The sequence below is a fragment of the Bufo bufo genome, chromosome 4 (genome assembly GCF_905171765.1).
Source record: "Bufo bufo chromosome 4, aBufBuf1.1, whole genome shotgun sequence".
In the NCBI taxonomy this organism is placed as follows: Eukaryota; Metazoa; Chordata; class Amphibia; order Anura; family Bufonidae; genus Bufo; species Bufo bufo.
This window is the reverse complement of record NC_053392.1, coordinates 380,770,484-380,798,138: the sequence shown is the minus strand read 5'-3', so window position 1 is coordinate 380,798,138 and position 27,655 is coordinate 380,770,484. Positions and strand designations below refer to the sequence as shown.

Below are 27,655 nucleotides of genomic sequence, written 5' to 3'. Positions count from 1 at the left end.
CCCATCGCGGACAGAATAAGGCTACGTCTACACGACGACATTTGTCGACAATTCGAGATGGATTTTTCTGCGACTGTTGCGTCGCAGTCGCCGCATGTTGCAGTGCGACACCATAGACTGCCATTCTAAAAATTGTCGCGCGACATTAGTGCAACAAAATGTTGCGCTACAAATGTTGCAGTGTAGTTGTGTCCTATCTGTCTCGCGACAAATGTCGTTGTGTAGACGTAGCCTAACGCTGCAAGCAGTGTTTTCCTGTCCGCGATGTGGTGCAGAGCAAGACAGATCAGTCCTGACACACAATGTAAGTCAATGGGGATCAGCAAAAATGCTTCCGTTCTGATAATACAACCGCTTGCATCCGTTATGAATGGATCCGGTTGTATTATATTTAAAATAGTCATGACCAACATTGAAAGCCAATGGGGGACGGATCCGTTTTCTATTGTTTCAGATTGTGTCAGAGAGAACGGATCCATCCCCATTGGCTTTCAATGTTCATGACTGATCTAGCAAAAAACGCTGGTGTGAAAGTAGCCAAAGATGACCTTTCCCCATCTATTAACAATTTTGAAGCATTTTTTCATGTAACTATATTGTTGCAATAACGGTACAACTGGGTGTTGCCAGTTGGGGGGGGGGTGTCCCTGCACAGTCTGACATTAACCAGTCAGTGCTGCCAGTGTCAGACTGTGCAGGCAGATGCTCCCAACTAGTAAAACGCAGGTGGATCTTTATTGCAGACTGCTGGCAATTCATTCATTAACTTCTTGGAGGAATAATGGAGGAATGACACATGAAGTGTAGTTAGTAAAATAGACATGTCAAAAGAAGTCCTCTTTAAAAGAAGATTTAGACTGACATTTTTTTTATACAGAGGAGGTACATTTTTCCCACTCTTGCAGATATTGTTCATGTGCAGCCTGCACCTGTATTTCATTGTCTAATGGCCGAGCATTACAATGGCGCTTTATCATTAACACATTAATAATCAACATTTAATCTATGGCCAACTTAAATGAGAGAAAATCCACTGGCTGTCGCCTCATGATAACAGTTGGGTTAGGAAGATCTAGAAGAGACACTAATACAGAATTTTCTTCTATGCAGAGGCTGGAAGAGATCATGAAGAGGACAAGACGCAGTGAAGCGGGGGATAAGGTATTTGTATAAACTGTTAAATAAGACAAACCCTATGTCACTGATTGAAATGATGAAATCTCAAATCAGTCTCTAAAACTGTTCAGGAAGTTTGAAGTTGAAAATGTCATTTCTTTTCAGCAGCCCAATGTTCAGAAAAATGGAGAGGTTCCTAAAACGGTTGAAAACACAGGTATGTAGTAGTTTAAGGAGACATTTTCTTATTTAGCCCTGAGCTACACTAAGGCGACCTGCACATGTTCTATATTACAGCAAAGTGTATGATTAGACAAATCTCATGTACACTATGCTTTTTTGTTCCATGCAAAAATTGACCTGCCGTGCGGGTTTTATAACCCACAGCCTGTCAATTTTTTGTGTGGTTATCACCCTGTTCAATGCAAGGCTAAGGATCTGGGGCAAAACCTCATCAAATCTGCATCAAAAATCACAAGTAAGTCATGTGATTTTCAGTGCAGATACACAGAAATCTGCACAGAGATTCTTGCAAGACCCATGTGCAGGTAGCCTAAGGGTTCAAAATGATGGTGTATGGTTGGTTGCATGCAGCCAAGCGACCTTGTGATTTGTGGAAATTGTTACTGGCTGCAGCCAGTGGATGTAATTTGGCTGCATGTGGTCAGCCTCGCTGTCCGGTCATACCCTAAGAAATTTAGAAGTGCTACTGTTTGATTTAACAAGCTTCAGCTGCAGTGCAAAGCAATATATTGAGTTGTATGCAGACTTGTGTACTACAGTGATCACTCAAGGTTTCCATGTAACCCTACCCTTAGGGTCCTATTACATGAACCGATGTGTCAGGCAATTATCAGGAACAAACCAGACATTCCAGATAATTCCCTGATCATCAGCAGAGATGAGGGTTTGTCCCACAGCAAATCATTGTTCCTGGGCAGCAGATCGCTGTTTAGACAGCACAATGTGCTGCACAGAAATAATGATTTTAGGTGCCAGCTGAAAGACACGATCAGCTTGCTTTCTTAATCGCCAGTACCTTTTACACAGGTCAGTTATCAGGAAGGACGGTTTATACAAACATCCCCAATAATCAGCCTGATTATCGGCCCGTGTAAAAGGACCTTTATTTTTATGATCATCTCTATAAAATTAAAAGTACTGAAAAAGTTTGGTGAAAGTTCCAAAAAGTATAGTAAAAATGTACAATTTATATATAATGTATATACTTAATGTTTTAGTAATGTGTGCATTGTCTCCCTAGCCATTACACCCACCCTCTTAAAAGAGGAGCAGACATCGGTATTTCTCCCGGGCGATGCAGAAACCATTCGAAATAGAAAATCGGTGGCCACATCGCCAAGGATTGTTACTTTTTCCCAAGACAGGTAAATGAAAATGTTGATGATTTTTACTTGGCTGATGATGGTGTGACATTTTGGTAAGGTTAATATATACTGTAACTCTATAGCTATTGGAATGTGCTTGTATAGTTTCCGGCAATTTTTCCTTTAGTTGACTTAATGTGTCCTTTATGGCTTTAAGCATAGAGAAACAACCAAATGAAAATGGTTTACGAACAACAAACAACAATTTTGAAGAGATCATAAATTTACCAGTTGGATCGAAACCAATGAAGCTTGATTCTCTAAACAATGAAGGGAGCAGCATCGAGGACCTTCCACCTCTGAATCCACTTATCGCTTTCGAAGTTGATAATGTGCAAACACCACAAACAGCAGGTAAAATAATAATGGTAAACGCCAAATAAAGAGCCTTTCCCTATTTACAGCACTAACTGACCAGTAATCTGGAACTAAACGTGATAAAAGAAGTACCTCAAACATGTAGCCTTGCTGGGAGAATCCCATTACACATAGTCATATGAAAATGCTGGGCAGTTAACATGGCTCATTAGTGAAGATAATGAGAAACCGTTAGTTTAGGACATTTGTAACATATAAGTGCAAGATAAAGTCACAATGGACACCTTTAGATATTAAGGTCTTTGGCTAAACTATCACTTTTTCTAAACTGGTCATAGGTAGAAACGTTAATTTGGCCAGTAGTTATGAACCCTGATTCACACATTAATATGCATGTTTGGCTCCATCAAACGCATATGGTATTTCAGTGTAAAAGGGGAGATGGCTTCCAGACACAACAGATGCCAAGGAGCTTTCTGTGGGGGTATATTCACCTCCATTTGGGAATCCACTCTGTGGTTGTTACTCTGCAGGGACATTTAGAAGGAAATATAGCTCTATGGGCTACTATTGCTTTGAGGAGATGACCAGTTGAATAAGCCTAGAATGGGTGTCAATTCACTTTTATGTTGATTTTTCAATAAAGTTTATTATTTAGCTTTTAGCGTCCCTTCAGGCAGTGATCTATATAATCTCTAGAAGAACAAGTCTGAGGCAAAATAAGTCTCTAATGGCTGATTCACACTACTGTGCTTGGTCCGGGAAGCATGGTCCATATGTTGGCCATATCTCCCAGACTGAACTGATGATACAGTCAGTTCCTACATGATCACATAATGACTATCATAAATTACTATGATGGAGCCGGGTTGGTTGGGAGATGTGGCCATCACACTGACCGGGTTTTTCTGGACTGAACACGGTCATGTGAATCAGCCTTAAAGGTGCCCCTGAAAGTTTAGGTTTTTATCAAGTTGAAGTGAACAGCACATGCATGGGATTGCAGGGCCAGGGGAGATGACAAATCGGACATCTGACCCAGTCAGTCAAGTGGAGGGCAAGCAGAGGAGCTATAGGCACAAGTGGCTATAACTCATCCTCTGGGCAAGGTTTTAATCAATTGTGTCAGCCCGACCAGGCATTAAAGCTGTTTTGATAGAGATGACCCTGCTGACAGATGCAATTCCGTAGCGATACAAAAACTTTCATTGGAGCGAGTCGAAAGAGGGAAAAATTATCTTAGTCCTGAGTGGATCACAAGTAGCTTGACACTGAAAACAGCTAGTCTACTCTGAAGCATTTCTTAATGTGATTTCTTCACACGTAATGTAATGTAATGTTCTGTTGTTATCCCCAGAGGTCATCTGAACACCCAGAACTGAGGTTTAGAAATCACCCTTAAAGCCCCAGGAATTCATTAGAAAATTTTAAAAGGATTTTTTTTTTCTTTCGAATTTTTGGGATATTTTTTTTTCTCTGAAGGAAACCTTTTACTATTACCAGCTAACAGACTGGCTGCATTAAACAGCGTTTTCCTTAAATTGCTGTTTTTTGCACGCATATTGTATGTTGAAGTTTTTACCTACCTGAAAGGAAGAAAAGCATCGAAGCATCGAGGTGGATTGTGGGACTATTTTGGGACTGTCCGGTTTTAAATGTAATTGTTTAACCTGATAATCTTTTACACTGTATATGTTTAATACTTGAAAATACCCTCATAGCTCTACGTGTAGGGCTAGGGAGCGGTGTCATTTAAACCATTTGGTTTAAATATTATTGCTGAGAACTCCATTTAAAGGGGCTTTAATGTATAGGCTACTGTATCAGGTTCTCAAACATGTAAAGTAATCATCTCATAGGTTGGTTTCTTTGAAAGTAATTGACAGGATCTTAATCTGATTAATAATTACAAATTTAGTAGTTACTATGATTTTATCTGTTTTTATAGTTTATTGACCCACTGTCCAGAGAGTAAATTATACCTAATTTTATCATACTTGAATATTTGTTGTACAATAACTAAAGTTTAAAAGAAAAAAGTATCTATATTGTAATGTCTGCTTGACTATAGATGTTTCTTTGCCTTACTAAATTCTTATACACATGGAAGATTCTATACATTTATGGGTTGAAAGAAAGAAGTAATTAGTATAACTTTGCTCGTTTCAGAGCAAGAGAGAATATAGAACTATTGATAATTTATCTTTATTTTTATTTGTTGGTTATGGTGTCACATTCTTCAAACACATTTTCATATGATTGTTGCTGTTTTGTCTGTTTGCTAAAGGTCTATAAATGTGCACTTTTTAAACAAAAGGAAAAACTCACTGCAATTATTCCCATATGACCCGGTAAACTATTCTAAATTTCTAGCCCAGAGGTCCCTATTTCTGGGGGTCACAGAGTTCAGGGGTCTGAGTTCTCTGACCCTGAAACCTGACCACCAGAGATGGGTATCGTGAGCTAGAACACAGTTTTAGCTACAGGGTCTGTACACTATTGGAAACCTGAAATTGGGGTAATGTCACAATGATGGAATGATGTAAAGATGATTGGGCCCACTTTTTATACACAGCGTCATACACTGAATTTGGTTTGGCTTTTGTTTGTCCTTTTCTTCATGTACATAGACATTATATTTAATGCCTAAATCATGTAGTTTTTATTTCTTTTACGCTATATAGCATGTCATTAATTAATAAATCTGTTTGAAGTAATTAGTTAATGGATTTTCAATGTGTTTTCATTTCTCTGTGGTCCGTACCACATCATATTTTGGGTTTCACAATGAGAATAAAGTAACTGCTAGAACAGCGATCAGAAACCTTCCGCACTCCAGCTGCTGTGAAACTACAACTCCAAGCATGCATACTTACTTAGCTGTACTTGTAACTCACATAGAAGTGAAAGGAGGATTCTGGGAGTTGTAGTTTTCAGAACAGCTAGAGTGCTGATCCCTGCACTAGAGTAAGGAAAAGAGACCGCTTTCCAGTTTAATATTTAATCACTCATTAAAATTTTCACAGGTTCACAGTATGACCATATCAATATTTAATGTTACAGTACATTAGGAATAAATGCAAAGTAATTAAACAGGTATAAAACACAAAGGTACAACATATAAAATCTATTCTAAAAGAGAAGTACAATAAAGTGTGCAATAAATAAAAAGGTAGAATGTAATGTGTTTGGAAGATGTTGGTAAAGGAGTTGTCCAGAACAGGACACCAGAAGAGGTCTGACACCTCACGCTCCCACCAATCAGCTATTACCTTATATTTCCGTTGCTGGAACTACACAGCTGAGTATAGTGTGGTGGATGGAGGTAGTAAGTGCAACATTGCTTCCAGAGAAGTGAAAAGTGAATGGTAGCAGCGCTGCAGTTACCAGCTCCATCCACTACACAAAGGACAGCATCGGAACTACAAGGTGGGAGTGTGAGGCCATCACTATCAATATCCTGGACAACCCCTTAAGGGTTACGGCTACACGACACACAACACTTATTATAATGTATTTCAATGGTATCGATATGCTGCAATGTGGCAGTCGCAAAAAATGGACACCAGTCTGTTTTTTTGGGGAATTGTCGCATCGCAGCATGTCGCTTTATAACAGTATTGAAATATACTTTATGAAATGGCTCCATACCCTTTTGTGTGGTGCGACACGTCGCCATGTAGCCGTACCCTTGAGGTGGAAACCCACTCAGAAAATACCCCCTTTAGCCAATCAGTACAGTTTGTTTCAATAGTTAATCCTTTCCTAGATAGTCCCCAATATTCAAGTGGAAAATATTAAAGGGGTTACCTATAATTTGAAAGGGCTGTTTATCTCCAAGAAACATTCCTGCTCTTGTCCAGTGACTGTTTATGGTATTAGCTAAGGCTATGTTCTTATCATGTTTGTGATGTAAACTTAGTGTATGGGAAATTTCCCAACATACACAATATATGTGTCCACGTGGTTCCAGTATGGAATAGCATTGTAGACTATGTGTTTATATGGTACAGTGGTATCCAGTGATGAGAAGAAAAAATATGATGAATGCTTTTTTTTTTTTTTTTTTTTTTAAAACAGCAAGACCCTATGGGTTATGTAATGCCACTCAGAGGCATTAGTTAAATGTATAAGTCCTAGCATATTTATTAAATGGAGGCCATAAACGTGATGTGAAGAGAGTCTAAGATCCATTCACTTGACAGTACAATACCATAGACTCAACCTATGGACAAGAGTGAAGCTGACCCTGGTATTGAATCTTGGACAACGCATTTATTCTGAGTTGAGTTGTACCTTTTTAAAGTGGATTTAAGTATCCTCCTGAAGGTATGTGCTGTGAAAGTGGAGGACTTGTTTTCTGCAGATACCAATGCTTATTGTTAGGAGGATGCACCAACACTCAAGGTCCACATCACAAAATATCTTCCCTATTTGGAAAAATAAAACACTACAAGGAACAGTCAGTGGGGCTCACTGCTGCCCGCACCACAAGCCAGAACTATGTACACATGTTATAGGGAGTGGTCACCAATTACTCCTTCAGGTTTAAGCTGTCTGTTTGACTAATGGCCAGTTTGAGTAGTGCCCGAGTCTCCTCTGTCTGCTGACGGACTTGCTCAAGCTGTTCTTTTAGTCGACTCTGACTAATGGCCACAGAAAATTCAGGATCTGGAAAGAAGATGAAAACAGTTATTTACAGGTAGATCAGGTACCATCTTATTTTTTCCCCAGTTCCGTATATGGAAAAAAACCGGTTGACCTTGGTTACTTATGTGTAACAAGCTTTATTTTCTGATTATTTGACGCCTAAGGCAGATATTTAAAAGGGGAAACAATGTAACTCTCTGTAAAACATATTGTACCAAATTTATCAAGATTTTGCTCTTCTTTCTACCATTTTATGGGGATAATTTGGTACAAGCACTGCATGTTATCATGACACACTCCAAAATGTATTACACACATTGTAGCAGAATACTCTGTGCTATTTTTCCAATTCACAGTGCTGCACTTTTTGTTTTATAAATGTATCTCAATGGGGGTCATTTGCAAAGGACTTCACACCAGTCTTAGTAAAAACCCAGCTGAAGAAAGGCACGCCACTTAATTAAAGGATTTGTCTGCTTTATATTGATGACCTATCCTCAAGATAGGTCATCAATACGACTCCCGGCAACCCCCTTCCCCAGATCACATCTGCTCACCACTATGGTGGCGACAGCGAGCAGGTAAACGATGAAAAGAAGGCAACCCCTTTAATTTGTTGCATCTGTATGTGCAACAGAACTGACATCCACTACAGCCAGGAGCTGAAGTAGATTTCTGTCGTAATGTGCACCATTTTTCTGGCGCACATGTTGTTAAATGAGTCAGACCGCAGAGTTCCCACGAAGACCCACCTCCTCCTGACCACTTTTTTGGAAAAAAATGCAGAGGAGGTTGTCAAAAGCTAAAAAGTCACAAATTTTGTCAAAAAGTAGCATTTGCAACAAAATTTGCGACTTTTCTGTGCCAGAGAACTGGAGTACAGTAAGTGACCTCCAATGGGTTTATTGTGTTGAGTGTATGAAAAGTAGACCGAATTCAGTTGCTATATGACTGATGTGCAGGTTTTATTAGACCTTCACTTTTACAACGATGAACCTTAGTTTGTTTTTGATTGTCCACCTTTGCAGCCATTACATTGCTACAATGGGGATCATTTATCAAAGACCATTCTGCGCAGGTCACTGATACCTTCCAGCGCTGCCGGAGAATACACCTAATTTATGACGGGTACATACCACGTCATAAATTAGGTGCATCCTCTGCCAGTCCATGCACCTAGATTGTAATCTCCTCCAGTCAGTACTGGAGTAGATTTCAGTCATCATTTTTTTGGTGTAAATGTTACTGAATTCACTGGGGCTGATGGACCCTCCCCACCACTCCTCAGTGCAAGGATGGTGAAAAAAAGCGTATGGGCTTTTAAAAAGTTGCATAACGAGCCTGTGTGACTGGAGTAGGGAGTATACAATGAAAATGTATCCCTGCTCTGCTCTTCACTTACTTTCGTCAGTTTCTTTTTTCCATGTTTTTTTTTTTTTTTTGTCACACATTTTAAGCCTGCATTTTTTTGCTGTTTTTTCTATAAGCCTGAAAACAAACAATAAATGCCATACCTACATGCAGTGTTTAAACACAAAAATGGAACAAATGCATCAAAAAGCCCTAAATCTAAAAACCTTTTTAGTGCATTTTTATTCTCTACTGATCTAGAACTAATATCTGGCCATAGTATTTTTTTACTGCAAAGAAAAAATTATATATATATATATATATACAAAGAAAATACTATAAGGGCAGACTAGACCGACTACATTGTCTTTTTCTGACATCATTTACTCATTCATTCTAAGAACGGCTTCACGCATTTATATAGTGCCCGTGTATTGCGGACCGCAGCTTAGGCACTGAGCCATTAGAAGAGTGGTTCTCAGTGGTGTGGAGGAGCCAGCACCTATGTGGACAGCAGTGGAGGCTGAGGATGGGCTGTACTGCCAGGTAAGTGTTATGAATCCCCTTAGCGGGGGAACAAGGCTGTTCTTTAGCTATTGCCATCATTTTATACTGTATTGACTTATGAAATGGTAAATATACACTCACAAGAAATCACAATATAGGTACCTTCCCCTCAGGGCCGTCTTTAATATTGATTGGACCCTGGTCAAAAATTTACTTGGGCCACCTGGATCCCGTCTTCCCACACCTTAGCAGGCAATCACGCCCTCCACCACAACACACACACAAAAAATCCCCACATCTGGTAGAGTACAGTGAATGACTGTAAATACTTCCAGTTCTGAAGACTCCAGCAGCTCAGGATCAGTGCTCTGGGCAGCTGGGCTCAGGGCTGGAAGTGGGCACCGCTCTGCAGGAAGGAGACCAGGGCTCGGCTCACCCTAGCGTTACAGTGCACCCCAGCACCCCACAGTATGCAGTATAGCACCCTATAGTATACAGCAACCCACAGTATGCAGTATAGCACCCCACACTATACAGTACCCCACAGTATATATAGAGCAGTATAGCAGCCCACAGTATACAGCACCCAACAGTATACAACACCTCACGGTATACAGTAGAGCAGTATAGCACCTCACCGTATACAGCACCCCAAACTATACACGATACAGCCCCCCACTATACAGTACAGCAGTATAGCACTCCACAATATACAGCCCCCCACAGTACAGCAGTATAGCACTCCACAATATACAGAACCCACAGTATACAGCCCCCCACACTATACAGTACAGCAGTATAGCACTCCACAATATACAGCACCCCACACTATACAGCCCCCCACACTATACAGTATAGCACTCCCCAGTATACAGCCCCCCACAGTATACAGTACAGCAGTATAGCACTCCACAGTATACAGGCCCCCACACTATACAGCACCCCACTATACAGTAGTTTACAGTATATTAGCATAACAGCCCCTGTCACCTTTTTCTGATGTAATCTTCACAAAAAAAGCTCCACAGTTAAGGCAAACTTCTACAGCAACACTCCTGGTAGGACCTTGATGACCTCATAGCCATGTGACCAGTAATATTGCTAGGTTACTGGTCACATGGTGATGATGTCATCTAAGGTCCTAGAGAATCACAGCTCTCACAGTACGCTGCCTGGAGTGCCGGCAGGCATGGCATGGCAGCACCCCCTGTGTAGCTGACAGCCTGACACCTGGGGCAGTGGCTAGCAGGGCTCAAGAGGCAGCTGCCTTGGGCCCTCCAGGAGCAACTGGGCCCGGGGCAGCTGCCCCTTTTGCCCCTTGTTAAAGACTGCCCTGCTTCCCCTGAACAACTACACAAGCAGTCAGTTGGTGACCCAGTAAAAGGTCACTTTCTCATCCGTACCATTGGGGGACACAGGCTTGACCATGGGTATAGCTATTGCTGCTAGGAGGCGAACACTAAGCACACAAAGTGTAAGCTCCTCCCCTTCAGCTATACCCTTCCTACAGGGACTAAGCTAAATGAGTTTTAGCCATCCGTAGGGTGTCTGAACTCGCAGCTCTTTCATTTTGTTCGTCTTTCCAGATCCTCCATCAGGATAAGGTGGTCCTTCACCCGGTGCAGTCTTTCCTGCCGAAGGTGGTGTCGGCATTCCATCTAAATGAGATTATTCTCCCTTCATTTTGTCCGGGCCCGTCTCATCCTTGGGAGCAGTCGCTCCATACCCTGGATTTGGTACGAGCTGTTCGAGTATATCTGTCCCAGACGTCATCTTTCCGGCGGACAGATTCCCTGTTCGTGATTCCAGAGGGGCCGAGACAAGGGCTGGCAGCGTCGAAGACTTCCATTTCCCGATGGATTTGTTTGGCCATTGTGGAAGCGTACCGCATTAATGGCCGGGCCCCACCCTTCCAGGTGACTGCTCATTCGGCTCGAGCAGTGGGGGCCTCTTGGGCGATGCATCATGGGGCTTCGGCCCTTCAGGTGTGCAAGGTGGCTACCTGGTCGTCTTTGCATACTTTGTCCAAGTTTTATAAGGTGCACACCTTTTGCGTCTGCTGACGCTTCTCTAGGACGTAGAGTTTTGCAGGTGGCGGTTCTCTGATTGATGGGAGGGTTGCTTGTTATGCCCACCCTTGGAGACTGCTCTCTAACGTTCCATGGTCAAGCCTGTGTCCCCCAATGATACGGATGAGAAAACTAGATTTTTTTACTTACCGTAAAATCAGTTTCTCTTCCATTCATTGGGGGACACAGCTCCCACCCATTCTTTTGTTTAGGGGCCTTTTCAGGCCTGTGTGGTTCTGGGTTGGTACAGTACATAGTGTGATTTTTTTTATTTATTTTTTGTTACTTCTCCTACTGCTTTTTGCACGAACTGATTTAGCTTAGTCCCTGTAGAAAAGTTATAGCTGAAGGGGAGGAGCTTACACTTTGTGGGCTTAGTGTCCGTCTCCTATACCCATAGTCAAGCAAGTGTCCCATAGTCAAGCAAGTGTCCCACTCAGTGATGGTCGTGGGCACTTCAAACTTTTGTATATGCCTATCTAATGTTTTGTGTATATAACTGTATATTCCTTATAACAGGCTGCTGTTGTAGATAAGAGTGTCATTACAACTATTCACCCCTTGGTGGTGCTGGCATCACATTATATATATATCTATCTATCTATCTATCTATCTATCTATCTATATCTATATCTATATCTATATATCTATCTATCTATCTATCTATCTATATCTATATATCTATCTATCTATATCTATATATCTATCTATCTATATCTATCTATATATCTATCTATCTATATCTATCTATATCTATATATCTATCTATCTATATCTATCTATATCTATATATCTATCTATCTATATCTATATATCTATCTATCTATATATCTATCTATATCTATATATATATCTATATCTATATATCTATATCTATATATCTATCTATATCTATCTATCTATCTATCTATCTATCTATCTATATCCTGGGGTTTGCTAATAAAGTTGGTTGTTGAGAGGAGAACAGAGAAGGTAGGAAGTTAATGGAGGAGCAGAACAGGCAAAGTCCACAATGTAGCTGCTATTTTAGCCCCTTGGCTCTGGCCAGGCTAAGGGAGTATAGAGAACACTATTACAGCAGCACAGACTAGTGAGTCTACGTCTGGATATAGAGAAAGTCTAGTGGAGGTTGGAGCTAAAATAGCCAATGGACTTCACAAGCAACAGTGACCAGGAGGAACCTAAAAGTACCTGGACACAGCTGGATGATTGATGCGCAAAATTATCCTTGACCGCATGCCTCTATGGATATAGTGGACCGTAATTCTTCAGTGAGCATCCTTTCCAAAGAATGGAGCATAAGACTGATGCCTGCCGTTAGGGAGCCACCCTGTGGATTACTACTGACCAGTAAGAGTTATTATATTCGGTACCAGAGTGCTAGAGAATGGACTTAGCGCAGACTTATATAAGAAAGAGCCTTTTTCTTGCCTGTTAAAGTAAAATTCTTAACTTACAACTGTCCAGCCTGTTACAAGGATTACAGCTAAACCAATATCTGAGTCATATCATTATGCCATATAAATGAACTGTACTGACTACCTGGAGACAAGTGATTTAAGTAAAAGTTCAACTGTTTTACTACAACCGACTCCTCATCTTTTCCACCACCAACCTTTGGACCTAACTGTGCTGGCGTCACAAACAACCGGGGTCACAGCCTCTAAAACACCCTAAACACCTATACCATCAAGGGCACCTAAACTACCATCTGGCTGGTGATCCCTGGACAAACAGAGTGTGCCCCGAAGGCACTAGTGCTGTCCTTCCCTTCACTGCACGCCAGCCCAGGGAGGCTCTGCTAACCGTGAGTAAAACTACTACTACCCCCATCGGCCCACCATAGCTCACAGATTGCCCCTACGGTCCGGTCCGCTGCACAATGAACGGAAGAGAAACAGATTTTACGGTAAGTACAAAAATCTAGTTTTCACAGTATTTGTTCAGTATTTTTTATCAGTATTCCTAAGCTACAACCAGGAGTGTAACAGACAAAAATTTATAATGGATAATGAAAAATGCTGACAATGTGAAAGTGGGCAAATGCAGCTTTTGGTGTGGATTCTGGACCTTTCCTTTCTTTGGAGTGGCGTCTAAACAGACACCGCTGTTAATATGGTGGGTGTATGCTTGTGCTTTAGTGCCATTCAATGGGGCTAAACTGTGAGTGGATCCACAGCATTCATATTGACAAACCGTACCAGAAAACTGAGAAAAACCTTGGAAAACTAACTGTGTAAACTGGCCTTACCCTGGGTTTTACTTCACTTCAAAACCATGGATGCCATCTGTGTTTCACGGATCATTAGGAAGAGATGCTTGGAAAATAAATTTTCAGCTGTGCAGTATCAGTGAAGCACAGATGGCACACGGACCCAACACGGATCCTGCATGGACAGCTTCACAGATGCATCACTGACAGTGGCGGATTAAAATAGGGGAGTTCGGGTCGGCATCGCTGGGGGGGGGCCAACGCCGACTCGGACGCCCACATACTGCGGCGGGGCATGGGAGCGCATAGCTCCCTGCCCCGCCGCCGATCACCGCCATAGGCTTCAGGCCTATGTGCTAGTATAATCCTGGCATAGGCGTGAGTGTTGATAACATAAAAAAGTATTGCGATACTCGATACCACGCGAAAAAATTTGGAACAGGGGGTGATTTATATTTAATATTTTGGTGTTTTTTTTTTTTTTTTACTTTTTATTTAATAACTATTTCCCCCCTTAGGGGCTAGAGCCTGGGATCTTTTAGTCCCTTGTCCTATTCACCCTCATAGAGCTCTATTAGGGTGAATAGGACTTCACACTCTCCCTGCTGCCCTTTGCTTTGTGCACACGGCAGCAGGGAGCTTACCATGGCAGCCAGGGCTTCAGTAGCGTCCTGGCTGCCATGTTAACCGAGGAAATTGCTATATGGGGGTAGGTTGGGGGAAATTACTATATGGGGACAGATTCCACCTTTCATTTTTGACAGCTCCTTTGGAAAATGAAAGGTGGAAACTGATTGGTTGCTATGGGCACCTAAGCCAGTTCTTCTTTACATCAGTTTGATAAATGACCCCGATTATGAGAAATCTAATGTCTGTGTAACAAACTCTGTAGAGACGATATGTGGCTGAAAGAATTAGTCATGGCGGTCTGGGTCAAACGGAGTAGAAGAGGAAAGAGAAGATCTACATGACAGGAGATGTCACTGGATGTAAGAGGTATGTGGTGCTGTATTCCCCTATATGTAGAGCTGGCTTACTACTGTGACCTGCATCTCATCTTGTCCCCGAAGTCTTTTTTATTATAATCGTATGTATTTTAAATTTGGCAACAAAAATGTTAATGTCATCTGCAGTCCTATGTAACAGCCCAGATAACAGTGAGTGATAACTTTCTGTGTGCAGATAATGTAGTAGATGTTCCATGCAGTCCTATGTAATACCCCACATAACAATAGTTCACTGTATGTGAGCTGTTACAGCTCAGCCCCAATCACTCTGATAGGATTGAGCTGCACCTAGGCCATGTGAACGATTAATGTGATGTCATATGGCCTAGGAAGAGACTCACGAAGCACCGCAGTCTCTTCATACAGAAAAAAAACATAAAATTGAAACTAAAATGGAGGGAGGGGCCCAAGTTGGGTAGAAAACCCCGGGCCTATCATGCACTTAATCCGCCCCTGATCACTGACCACCTTCTCAATGATTTGAGCACGAACACGAACGTGTGAATGAGGCTTTACAGCATAAAAGAATGCAATTTTTACATAGCATTTTTTGCTGTAAATCCGACCGACCACCCAGCAATTAGGAGTTATCATTCTGCAGCACTAAATGCCAGTCATTCATTCGTCAGTGTCGTAGACACACTGAGTCTTTTTATAGTTTTTTTTAGCCCACTCCCCCTCCAAGATATTCCCTGTATAACCGCAATATGTCATGTCACAAGACAACCTATTTAAAGAGGACCTGTTGCCTCTCCTGACATCTGTTTTAGTAACTACTAGCTTTCTCCATGTAATAACAATCCTGGAGCATCTTTTCATATACAGTTGTGTTCAAAAAAATAATAGCAGTGTGTTTAAAAAAGTGAATAAAGCTCAAAATCCTTCTAATAGCTTCTATTTCCATACACACAAATGCATTGGGAACACTACATATTCTATTCCAAATCAAAACATGAAGAAAAATATATCAAATTTGTGTTGTTCCTCTAAAAATATTGAAGAAAAGTAAATATTAGACTGTTCAAATAAATAGCAGTGTTTGTATTCTTCTTTACAAACTCAAACATTCACTATATAAACTGAAAAATGTTTGATGATATTGCTTTCCTTTGAATCACTTTACTAATATATAATTGTATAACCACTGTTTCTGAGAACTGCTGTACATCTGTGTTGCATGGAGTCAACCAACTTCTGGCACCTGTGAACAGGTATTCCAGCCCAGGATGATTGGACTACATTCCACAGTTCTTCTCTATTTCTTGGTTTTGCCTCAGAAACCTTTTTGATGTCACTCCACAAGTTTTCTATTAGATTAAGTTCCGGGGATTGGGCTGACCACTCCATAACGTCAATCTTGTTGATCTGGAACCAAGATGTTGCACGTTTACTGGTGTGTTTGGGGTCATTGTCTTGTTGGAACACCCATTTCAAGGGCATTTCCTCTTCAGCATAAGGCAGCATGACCTCTTCAAGTATTCTGATGTATTCGAACTGATCCATGATCCCTGGTATGCGATAAATAGGCCCAACACCATAGTATGAGAAACATCCCCATATCACGATGCTTGCCCCACCATGCTTCACTGTCTTCACAGTGTACTGTGGCTTGAATTCAGTGTTTGGGGGTCGTATGGCAAACTGTCTCCGACCACTAGACCCAAAAATAACAATCTTACTTTCATCAGTCCACAAAATATCTTTAGGCCAGTCAGAGTGCTCTTTGGCAAATTGTAACCTCTTCAGCACATGTCTTTTTTTCAACATTGGGACTTTGCTTGGGCTTCTTGCAAGGGTCGATTCACACGTTCGTATGTTTTAATCCGCATCCGTTCCGCAAATTGCGGGACGGAATGCGGACCCATTCATTTCAATGGCCCTGCAGAAAATGTGGAGAGCACTCTGTGTGCTTTCCGCATCCGTTGTTCCGTTCCGTTATGCGGATCCGCAAAAAAGATAGACCTTGACCAATGTCTTTCTTTTGTCCACAAAATGCGGTCCGTCGTCCCATTGTAGTCAATGGGTCCGCAAAAATACGGATCCGTTTACAGGAAATAGAAAAAAAAATTAAGGCAAGCCCCCTGTGACATGTGAGTCTGTTCCTGGGAAAGTAGTGTTTGCAGGAGAGCTGTAGTGTTTGCAGGATCACAGTCAGGCATCAGTATGTCTTTAGGACACGAGAAGTGTCTATGGGACACGAGAAGTGAAAGTTACCAGGACCGTGTCCAGAAGGATTGGTCATGGGAACAGATTGGGAAGGAGCTGTGCCCTACTGCATGGACATCAGGGGACTCAAAGAAGAGAGAAAACATCAGTGAGTAATGACATTTACATTATATTTTTACCCACAAATCCTCGTGTATGCCTCCCAAGAAATATGGACTGTAAGCGGGCCTATATGTCCTGTAGCTTGTTGGACCATCCGCAGTACTACTGTCCTATACTAATATGATCAAATGAGTACAGGATAGCAGTACAGCGGGTAGCCCAATGTGCACAGCACACAGTATATGCTAACTTAATTCCTAACTTAAATCAACCCCTCTTTGCAAATAATAGAATTCACTGCTCAGTGCATCTGTATGTACTTCTTGCATTGCATACTTTAAATTAACCCCCTTCTGCAATGCATTTTGCTACCTGTTGCATAGCAATGGAGCTCAGTGCAGCTGCATCTGTATGTACTTTTTACCTTACATTATCATTCCTGTTCTGCCCATTCCTGAATACACTATCCCTCTTTCACACGGAGTGTTATTCCCACTAGGGACATGCTCCTGTGAAATGGCTATTATATGTAAATTTATGTTTGTATATAAAAAATCTTATATGTAGTAATTATATAATTTTTTATTTAGGGACCAGTTTAGAAGAGAGCTCAACCAAAGACAACGGAGTGGTGATGGATCTCTTGTGAAAAAAACATACTTGTACACATCTCAGCTTCAATTTTTGAAGCCTATCATGGATTTGCGATCGTAAGTAAATTTTATTTATATTAAACCCCTTAGGGCTCTTTCACACAAGCGGATCCCGTGCGTGAAATCCGCTGCGTGAACGAGTGCCAAGCCCCGTTCCGGACAGCAGAGACACAGAGCATTAACATGATTGATAATGCTCCGTGTCTCTCTGTGATCTTTTTACAAAAAATCACAGTGAGATAGAGTTGTCACCGTGATTTTGTAGTAAAAAGGTCACAGAGAGGCAAAGAGCATTATCAATCATGTCCGGAACAGGGCCCGGCACTCTTTTACGCAGCGGATTACCCGCACAGCATCCGGTTGTGTGAAAGAGACCTTAAGCCAAGTTTGTGACAGTGGTGATCAGAACTTTGTAATCTGTAAAAAAATAAATAATATATAGCCCCCCCCCTCCCGGTTCAGGATGTCCGGCTGTAGAACCATCAGACCCACTGGATCTTCAAGAACCAAGTGGTTCTGAGTCTATTAATTTGATTTTAAATGTTTAAATATAATAAATAAAAAATGTAAAAAAAATACAGATATGATGTAATTGCAAATTTGCCCACCTTACATTTAAAATGGTATAAAAATAGATCTAAAAAGTCATATGTACACAAATTTAGTATGGATATATATTTTAATATTTAAATTTATATTTACAGCACAGTGGACAATCTCTCAGAAAGTGGTGATTCTGAATCAAGACCACCAGAAATACAGCAAAATCCACAAGTTCCTATACCGGAGCAAGTTTCTGAGGCACCACAACCTCAAGAGCCTTCAGATCAGACCCAGGAGGATATAGGATTGCAGACAATAGAGGAGGAACAACCAGAAATATCTGCTGAGAGCGCCCCTGTTTCTGTTGAACCAGAGAGACGTTCTTCAGGCACACGAAGGACTAGCCGTCAGATTTTGAAACACGCATAGATAATCGTGTGCTCGAATATTTAAATCTAACTCAAATTCATGCTTTAAGTATGGACGAAACTGCTTTAAAAAGCTTGGCTCCTTAGGCTACTTTCACACCTGCGTTCAGGTGTCCGCTCGTGAGCTCCGTTTGAAGGAGCTCACGAGCGGTCCTGAACGCAGCCGCCCGGCCCTGATGCATTCTCAATGGAGGCGGATCCACTGAGAATGCATCCGCCTGCCAGCGCTCAGCCTCCGCTCCGCTCAGTGAGCGGACACCTGAACGCTGCTTGCAGCGTTCGGGTGTCCGCCTGGCCGTGCGGAGGCGAGCGGATCCGTCCAGACTTACAATGTAAGTCAATGGGGACGGATCCGCTTGAAGATGACACTATATGGCTCAATCTTCAAGCGGATCCGTTCCCCATTGACTTTCAATGTAAAGTCTGAACGGATCCGCTCAGGCTACTTTCATACTTAGAAAATTTTCTAAGTTATAATACAGACGGATCCGTTCTGAACGGATGCGAACGTCTGCATTATAGGAGCGGATCCGTCTGATGAAACATCAGACGGATCCGCTCCGAACGCTAGTGTGAAAGTAGCCTTACTTAAACCGTGTGCCTGTGGAACGACAAACACGATGCATTTCAAATGTGGCAGCACTGATTGATTTATTTGCTGGGCCTGAAGAGCCTCAAGAGGTTGTGCATAGTATAGCTAGAGCAAGAGATCTGATGTTAAATTGGGTGCCATATCTTCCTCCGGCTCGTTTTGCTTCTCACAAGCCACCCATTGTCCAGCGGTATTCGAGTGAATATAGTGGCCCCAGTCAAACCGTTGGTCAAAGACCCAGCTCCCCTGGCCTATTTACTAGGGAATTATATGATTTGTAAATTGTTTTTAAGTAAACTGTTATATGTTTCTATATAAATGTCTCTGAGTATTATATATATATATATATATATATATATATATATATATATAAAAATATATATATAAAAATTATTTTTAACACAAAGCAGATTATCGAGAAGGTAGCATTCCTTCCCAAAAATCTGCTGATCACTAGAGGAGGAGACAGGTGAATTTACATTGCACCAAGCTCCTCCACAGTAGAGAGAGGAACAAGTGCTTCCGTAGTGTTTCTGTCAGTGCCTCCGCACCGCAAAAAATTTCAAACTAGTTCTATTTTTTTAAAGGGTTTGTCCGGGTTCAGAGCTGAACCCGGACATACCTCCAGGCAGCCCCCCTGACTTGAGCATCGGAGCAGTTAAACGACTAGGGCAGCGCTAAAGCCCGCCCATCTGAGCCGGTGACCTCACCGAACACTCTGCTGGGTGGAAGCTTCCGCCCGGCAGTGTGTTATTGTAAACAAAAGAGCCCTTGCCCTGCGTGATGTAGCGCAGGGCAAGGGAGCGCATCAGAGCATGAGATGCTCCGATGCTAACATCAGGTTGGGTGCCTGGGTGAAATTATGGGTATGCCCGGGTTCAGCTCTGAGCCCAGACAACCTCTTTAATGGTGCAGACTTTAATGGTGCAAATTGAATGGGTCTCGATCCGTCCCGGTTGCCGCATGGCTGTTCATTGGGGACCTCAAATTGCGTTCCCCAATGCATGGAACTGTCGCAAAACGGGTGGTTATGCTAATGTTACATACATACCTTGTCTGCGAAGAAGTTTATTCTTTGTGGATTGCGGGCCTGATTACGTCTGGTGGTGGTCTTGTTCAAAGCTGAACCCAGACATATCCCATTTTTTATTTAAAAAATGGAACTTGTTTGTGTTTAACTGTGAATCCAGACACCAATTTTAATTAACATTAAAATGATATTCTTTTTTTAAGACGTAATTAGAAATGAGGTATTAGAAGGTATTTACACCAAATTATTATAAACATTTGGATTTTACAAAATACCTCAGCCCGCTAGCCCACGTCAAGGGTCCTCATTCTCTTGCGAGTCCCTAATCTAAAGTAACTATTTTTTGGCGGAATGGACCATCTGATGCGGATTGTAGATCGGGACCCCTGCATTGCGGACCATGTACAAGAGGCTTTTGGTACCCTAGCACCATATATTCCTCCTACCGTTTTTTTGCGGAAACACGGAAGGGATTCAGATGCACATTTGTAAAAAAAAAACAGAAGGTATTTGCGGTAACATGGATCCGCAAAAAACGGAACGTATATCTGGAAATGAAAAATACGGACTTGTGAATGGACCCTAACTTTAGACCTTCTTTGATCTTCCTGGAGCTGATTGTTGGCTGAGTCCTTGCCATTTTGGCTATTCTTCTATCCATTTAAATGGTAGTTTTTCGCTTTCTTCCATGTCTTTTAGGTTTTGGTTGCCATTTTAAAGCATTTGCGATCATTTTCTGCACTTCTTTATTGTGTTCCCCTCTCCAATCAACTTTTTAATGAAGGTACGCTGTTCTTCTGAACAATGTCTGGAACGACCCATTTTCCTCAGAATTTCAGAGAGAAATGCACTGTAACCAGCATGTACAACATTTGCTGCCTTCCTTCCTTACATAAGGGCAATAATTGCCACCTGTTTTTCAAGGAATGAATGACCTCACTAATTGAACTCCACACTGCTATTATTTTGAACATGCCCCTTTCAATAAGTGATTGAATTACAGTGAATCAGCAGCATGTATGTCATGACTGTTGGATTTCTATTACTCTACTACACCTGCTGGTAAATTATTTGCCATGTAGAAATATAATTTCTACCAAAAACAGTGATTGATCAGGTTAGTGATGTTTGACTGCTATTATTTTGAACCCAACTGTAGCTCTTTTACTATTCTTAGGGTGCATTCACATGTCCGTATTTATTTTGCGGTGTGCAAAATACGGATGACGTCCATGTTGCATATGTATTTTTTATTTTTTTTTGCAGATCCATTAACTTTAATAAGTCCGTGGTCTGCATTTTGGAACTGACAAACAGATGCTGAAAGCATTGAAGTCAATGGATCTTCAAAAAACACGGACGTCATCTGTATTTTCCAGATCCGCATTTTGCAGACCGCAGAATACGTATTAACTTCTTACTAGAAGTTAATGAATGAACAAAATGGCAGAAATCTCCAATACAGGCCGATCTGTTGGGGGATGTCCCTGCCCAGTCTGACACTATGCATCTGGACCTTTATTGCAGATTGCTGGCAATTCATTCATAAACTTCTAGTAGGGATAAGAGGAATGGCACAACGTAGTTATATAAAAAGATTATGTGGAGAATTCAAGTAGTTACTAAAACAGGAGACTGGTCTTCTTTAGGCTACTTTCACACCTGCGTTAGGAGCGGATCCGTCTGGTGTCTGCACAGACGGATCCGCTCCTATAATGGAAACGCTTGCATCCGTTCAGAACGGATCCGTTTGCATAACCATGAACAAAAAAAAAAATAATAATAATAATTTTTTTTTTTGTTCATGATAATGCAAACGGATCCGTTTTGACTTTACATTGAAAGTCAATGGGGGACGGATCCGTTTAAAAATTTAGCCATATTGTGTCAACTTCAAACGGATCCGTCCCCATTGACTTACATTGTAAGTCTGGACGGATCCGTTTGCCTCCGCACGGCCAGGCGGACACCAAAACGCTGCAAGCTGCGTTCAGGTGTCCGCCTGCTGAGCGGAGCGGAGGCTGAACGCTCCCTGACTGATGCATTCTGAGCGGATCCGCATCCACTCAGAATGCATTAGGGCAGTACGGATCCGTTCGGGGCCGCTTGTGAGAGCCTTCAAACGGAACTCACAAGCGGAGCCCCGAACGCTAGTGTGAAAGTAGCCTTAAAGAAATTGATAAGCAATTTATTAGCTGCATTTCTTACTTTTGTCTGAGTTTATAAGTGCTGGTACTATCACTGATAGGCATTTATATAACTATTTCTGAAGGTAAGTAGTGATTAGAGAGGTGGACAGGCATTTTTCCTGGACCTTTTCTCTGTAATAACTATGAAGAGCATACGGTAGCATTGCTTATACTCAAGAGACTGCATTCAACTAGACAGCACAGAGAGAGAAAGACGAAGCAAAACCAAGCATACCTTCACTTAAAGAGCACAGGGTGGCGATTCCCATCTGCTGAAATCTCAGCTCTGAGTGACTGAGGAAACTCATGAGGTAGGCTTGGACTTCTTTCATTACTGGTTTTAAATCGGCTGCTATTTTTCCTATAGTAAAAAATCAAATGAGATTATTATACTTTTAAATACTGTATTTGTAATTTGCTGCTAACCCTCTCTCATTGAAAGGTACTAAGAGTAGAGGTCTATACCCTACCTACCAAAGGGGGTTGGTCGTGTCATAAAGGGAGGAATTACTTAAAGGGGTTATCCCATGATTAATGTAAAAAATCAGACATCATATACTACATGACAACCTCTTTCTAACAAAGCTAGAACCAGCCCTGTACCTCACATGGATCCAGAGATCTCCCCATTCATTGCTATACTAGATTTATATCAAGCTGACCGCTCAGGGGGCGTGTCCATGCTCTCCCTATCACCACTCAGGAGGCAGTAGAAGGATGAGACTGAGCATGTGCGGCCTTCTCAGTGAGCAGGACAAACAAATACGGAAATAAAAACAGCAGGTGGCGCTATACTGACAGATTTCATTGAATAACTCTGTCTGTAAATTTTTAATTACAAAATTATTCAGATCCAGGTGTTGGTTTGAAAACTGTAGAATATTTTTCATGGGACAACCCCTTTAATACAGGGATATTAACACATTTAATATGACCACTTATATTCAGAATACTGTATGTTGTGTTTAGGTGAACATCCATTCCATATTTCCAGTGAACTGGATGAACAGACTGCTGGTTTCTGCCAGTGCAGTGCTCTTGGAAGTAGAAGGTACGAGCTTTTCACATTTATTTAAAGGGCCCAATGCTTTCCTTAGTATCATCGGTTGGGTTGAACATGGGTTTAATCAGAGGGAACTGGAACTTTCTAATTTTAATGTTTCTGGATAGTGGACAGTAGGCAACACAAGATGTATAGAATGCTTTGTACTACCCTTTAAAAAAAATATTATTTCTGGAGCGTAATAATATTCCAGGCTATAGCTACTTGATCCAGGGAGTTAGTCTGATTGCCCGATTGGAGTTGGGAAAGAATTTTTTATTCCCCTAAGGCTCCATTCACACGTCCGCAAATGGGTCCGCATCCGTTCCGCAATTTTGCGGAACGGGTGCGGACCCATTCATTTTCTATGGGGACGGAATGGATGCGGACAGCACACAGTGTGCTGTCAGCATCGCCATTTGCGGAGCGCGGCCCCGATCTTCAGGTCCGCAGCTCCGCAAAAGATAGAACATGTCCTATTCTTGTCCGCAGCTGCATTTCTATAGGGGTGCCGGGCGGGTGTGTTGCGGATCCGCAATTTGCGGGTCCGCAACAGACCACGGACGTGTGAATGGAGCCTAAAGTGGGGAAAATTGGCTTCTACCTCACTTTTTTTTTTTTTGCCTTCCTCTGGATCAACTTGCAGGATAACAGGCTGAACTGGATGGACAAATGTCTTTTTTCGGCCTTATGTACTATGTTACTAATTTGCACTGATGCATGGATTGGATATGTAAAGCATGCATAGATAATCCGCCTATACGGACATGTGACCGTGCTCCGCTCTTCTTGTAATGCTTTATTAGGAGTAACACTTAAAGAACATGGGGGGAGGGGAAAATAAATGTTTAGATATTCTAAATGAATTTAAAATGAAGTATGGTGTTTCTTATGTCTGTCAGATCCCTAGTGGTCACGTGCCTTGTAAGGACACAGGGAGCATACAGTCATGCATTAGGCTAGTATACATACAAGGATGGCGTGAGCTTATATACAGACTGTCTAAACAGGCACCACATTCATCACAGGAGCTCATGCTGGATGATAAATGTGATGCAGGGACAGACACTTTTCACAGACTCTATAAAACTACTGGTTGGCTTACGTTAAGACAGATTTTTATGCCAGAATTGCGCTGGACTTTTGGTGCAAAATGGGACATCTTAGACTCCACCCTTTAATGTGACGCTCCACCGGCTTCCCTGTAAGCTTGCTAACAGATGCAAAATGTATAGAAACCCTAGGTGCACGAAATTGTTCCACTTTTTTGACAATGTTTTGGTCAGACGACAGTAAATCTGGGCCACTGTGCACAAATCAGTCACCTTGCCTTTCCACTAGCAATGCTTTCTAGGTTTTCTGCTCCCTGGAAGGTGACATATTCATGGGAAGGATAACATTGTTTTATGTTGGATACAGTTCTAGGTACATTACCGCCATGTGACAGCTGTTTGAGAACTGTGGCAGCTTGAAAGGAGAGTTCTTTGTGTTCCAAGCACGCTGCCAACCTCACCAGGCACCTGATGAGTGCTTCATCCTTCCTCTTAATCAGCTGCTCCCGTGTGAAGTCTGGAAAAGAAAGAGTCCACCGACTAGTTGTATAATACTTGTATAGTCCTATTCTACACAGCCAGCTGGGACCCCAAGATCTCCATAATGATGAATTCACATTTCTTATTCTCAAGTGCAATGTAGAGGAACTTATTGGGACCCAAGGTATTAGAACTCCACCATTGTGGCCCTCAAAATATTTAATGTACTTCTGCTTAATCTACATGTTACAGCATGGACACAGCTTATAAGATACAGGCTTCAACGTTAAGCATAGGACATGTTTTTTATACAGGCTAATGTGATACGGCAGAACGGACAAAAATGAAATTGTCAAATCTTATTGGTACAACCATAAAACCAAGGCTTTTCTTATGTAACTTCTCCCTACAGAACAATTCTCCACTATGACTGTATCCCCATGTCACCAGGATCAAACCCTGCTGAGGTAAACGATACTTGTATTTGTAGGTGCAGGCGTTTTGGAGAAATTTACACTTATTTTTATGCAAATGAGGCACTGAAGCACCAGGAGGAGGTGGGCTTATGAGGTTTAAGCACCGCTCCAGTGATGGCCCTGGTGCTCAATACAGACAATTCCATTGTTAAAAACGCCTCACTCCCCAAGGTTCATTCACACGACCGAATGGCCATCATGCCCATGTTTCAGAGAACTAATTTTTTGTGGGGAAATCTGTACGTTTCATTGATACCATTTTGGGGTGTTTACGACTTTTTGATCACTTTTTACTTAATTTTTTGTGGGAGAAGGAGACCAAAAAAGGTGATCATTTTGACTATTTTTATGATTTGCTGTTTTCTGTATGGATAAATATTTTTATATTTTAATAGTACTGGTGTTTTTCATACTTTTTTTATTTTATTTGAATTTTTATATATATATTTTTTTTTTAAAGGGAACTATAACATGGGGCACACACGACAATTAAGTAATTAGAGGTAAACGTTCCTAGTATGTACTGAAATATAACCAAGCCTGAATTGAACGCTAAAAGAAAACAAAAAATCCTTTAATTATATACTGGTATCTATTAAAAACTGGGGCCACAGCCCATCCAGAATAATCCTAATCCGGCTCAAAGGTGCATGCACAACAGTGAAAAGTCCATATGGATTATTGTGACCAGTACACTATATATCCAAGAACTTATGTGAAAGATATGTAAAGGCATATAATCAATCACCACAGGTGTGGCAGCACCCTTGTAAGAGCGATCACTGCACGCCGGTATTATTTTTTTTTTTAATCAGATAATTTTTATTGATTAAAAGTTTTTCTTTTTTATAAAACATGTACAAAACAAGTGCACTTCAGATCACAAGATACAAGTCATTTGGATACAAAAAGACATCGTGTGTAGACAATTCAATCATAATTAGTCAAAGAATAAACCGTGAGTGCAATCCCACAACAACAACAAATCCCTCCCCCTGAGACAGAAAACATACCAGTCTTTAGCCAATATAACCCGTACATAAATAGCAGCAGGCTAGAATAGCATACATTTCTTTGTCAGTTAATGACAAAACACGGGCGGTGGCACCCCCCAGGGGCAGCAGCGGCAGCATTCCATCAATAGCGTCCACTCACCTAACACATTGAGCAATGTTATTCACTGTGGGTATGGTGTTCTTTTGGTGATGTGCAGTGTTGTTTTTGCGCCAAACATATCTTTTGGAATTAACCTTGGTTTCATCAGACCATAACACCTTTTCTCACATGCTTTTGGGAAACTTCAGATGTGTTTTTGCAAAATGTAGCCTGGCTTGGATGTTTTTCTTCGCAAGAAAAGGCTTTCGTCTTGCCACTCTACCCCATAGCCCAGACATATGAAGAATATGGGAGATTGTTGTCACATGTACCACACAGCCAGTACTTGCCAGATATTCCTGCCTGCTCCTTTAATGTTTCTGTAGGCCTCTTGGTAGCCTACAGACCAGTTTTCTTCTAGTCTTTTCATAAATTTTGGAGGGATGTCCAGTTCTTGGTAATGTCACTGTTGTGCCATATTTTCTCCACTTGATGATGATGATGATGATGACTGTCTTCACTGTGTTCCATGGTATATCTAATGCCTTGAAAATTCTTTTGTACCCTTCTCCTGACTGATACCTTTTAGCAATGAGATCCCTCTGATGCTTTGGAAGCTCTGTGTGGACCATGGCTTTTGCTGTGGGATCGACTAAGAAAATTTCAAGAAAGACCAAGAGCAGCTGAACTTTATTTGGGGTTAATCAGAGGCACTTTAAATGATGGCAGGTGTATGCTAACTCCTATTTAGCATGGTTTTGAATGTGATTGCTTAACCACCTCCCGTCTCGCTAACGCCGAAAGGCGTGATTGCGGCGGCGCTGCCAGGTCACACTAACGCCGATCTGCGTCATCTCGCGTGAGCCGAGATTTCCTGTGAACGCGCGTTCACAGGATTGCGCAGTTCACAAGTTCATCGATTTTTTTAACCCCTAATAGGTATATTACACGCTGTTTTGATAACAGCGTCTAATATACCTGTTACCAGGTCCTCTGGTGGTCCCTTTTGCTTGGATCGACCACCAGAGGACACAGGCAGCTCTGTAAGTAGCACCAAATCACCACACTACACATTACCCTGTCATTTATTAACCCCTTATTTAGCACCTGATCACCCATATTAGACTCCCTGATCACCCCCTTGTCTTCCCCCCCCCCCCCCGTCATTGATCACCCCCCTGTAAGGGTCC

At 41.6% G+C, this 27,655-nt stretch overlaps 2 protein-coding genes across 6 annotated transcripts in view; one reads left to right on the top strand and one right to left on the bottom strand.

The window, feature by feature from the left end:
- Window positions 1-5,530, top strand: part of MAP7 (microtubule associated protein 7) — a 167,444-nt gene extending 161,914 nt beyond the window's left edge. For 3 of the 5 annotated variants that reach the window (XM_040429199.1, XM_040429198.1, XM_040429195.1), the window contains exons 14-18: window positions 1,111-1,161; window positions 1,282-1,333; window positions 2,381-2,504; window positions 2,662-2,858; window positions 4,180-5,530. In XM_040429199.1, coding sequence (XP_040285133.1) covers window positions 1,111-1,161; window positions 1,282-1,333; window positions 2,381-2,504; window positions 2,662-2,858; window positions 4,180-4,190 — 435 coding nt within the window. In that variant the 3' untranslated portion in view covers window positions 4,191-5,530. Of the gene's footprint in view, window positions 1-1,110; window positions 1,162-1,281; window positions 1,334-2,380; window positions 2,505-2,661; window positions 2,859-4,179 lie in introns of those variants that run through there. The other 2 variants (XM_040429196.1, XM_040429200.1) reach the window with 2 other exon arrangements.
- Window positions 5,531-6,404: 874 nt separating this feature from the next.
- The window catches only part of LOC120998521 (vacuolar protein 8-like), a 69,161-nt gene continuing 47,910 nt past the window's right edge, over window positions 6,405-27,655 (bottom strand). The window contains exons 12-14 of the mRNA XM_040429194.1: window positions 24,797-24,931; window positions 22,556-22,681; window positions 6,405-7,493 (exon numbers count right to left, since the gene is read on the bottom strand). Coding sequence (XP_040285128.1) covers window positions 7,357-7,493; window positions 22,556-22,681; window positions 24,797-24,931 — 398 coding nt within the window. The 3' untranslated portion in view covers window positions 6,405-7,356. The remainder of the gene's footprint in view (window positions 7,494-22,555; window positions 22,682-24,796; window positions 24,932-27,655) is intronic.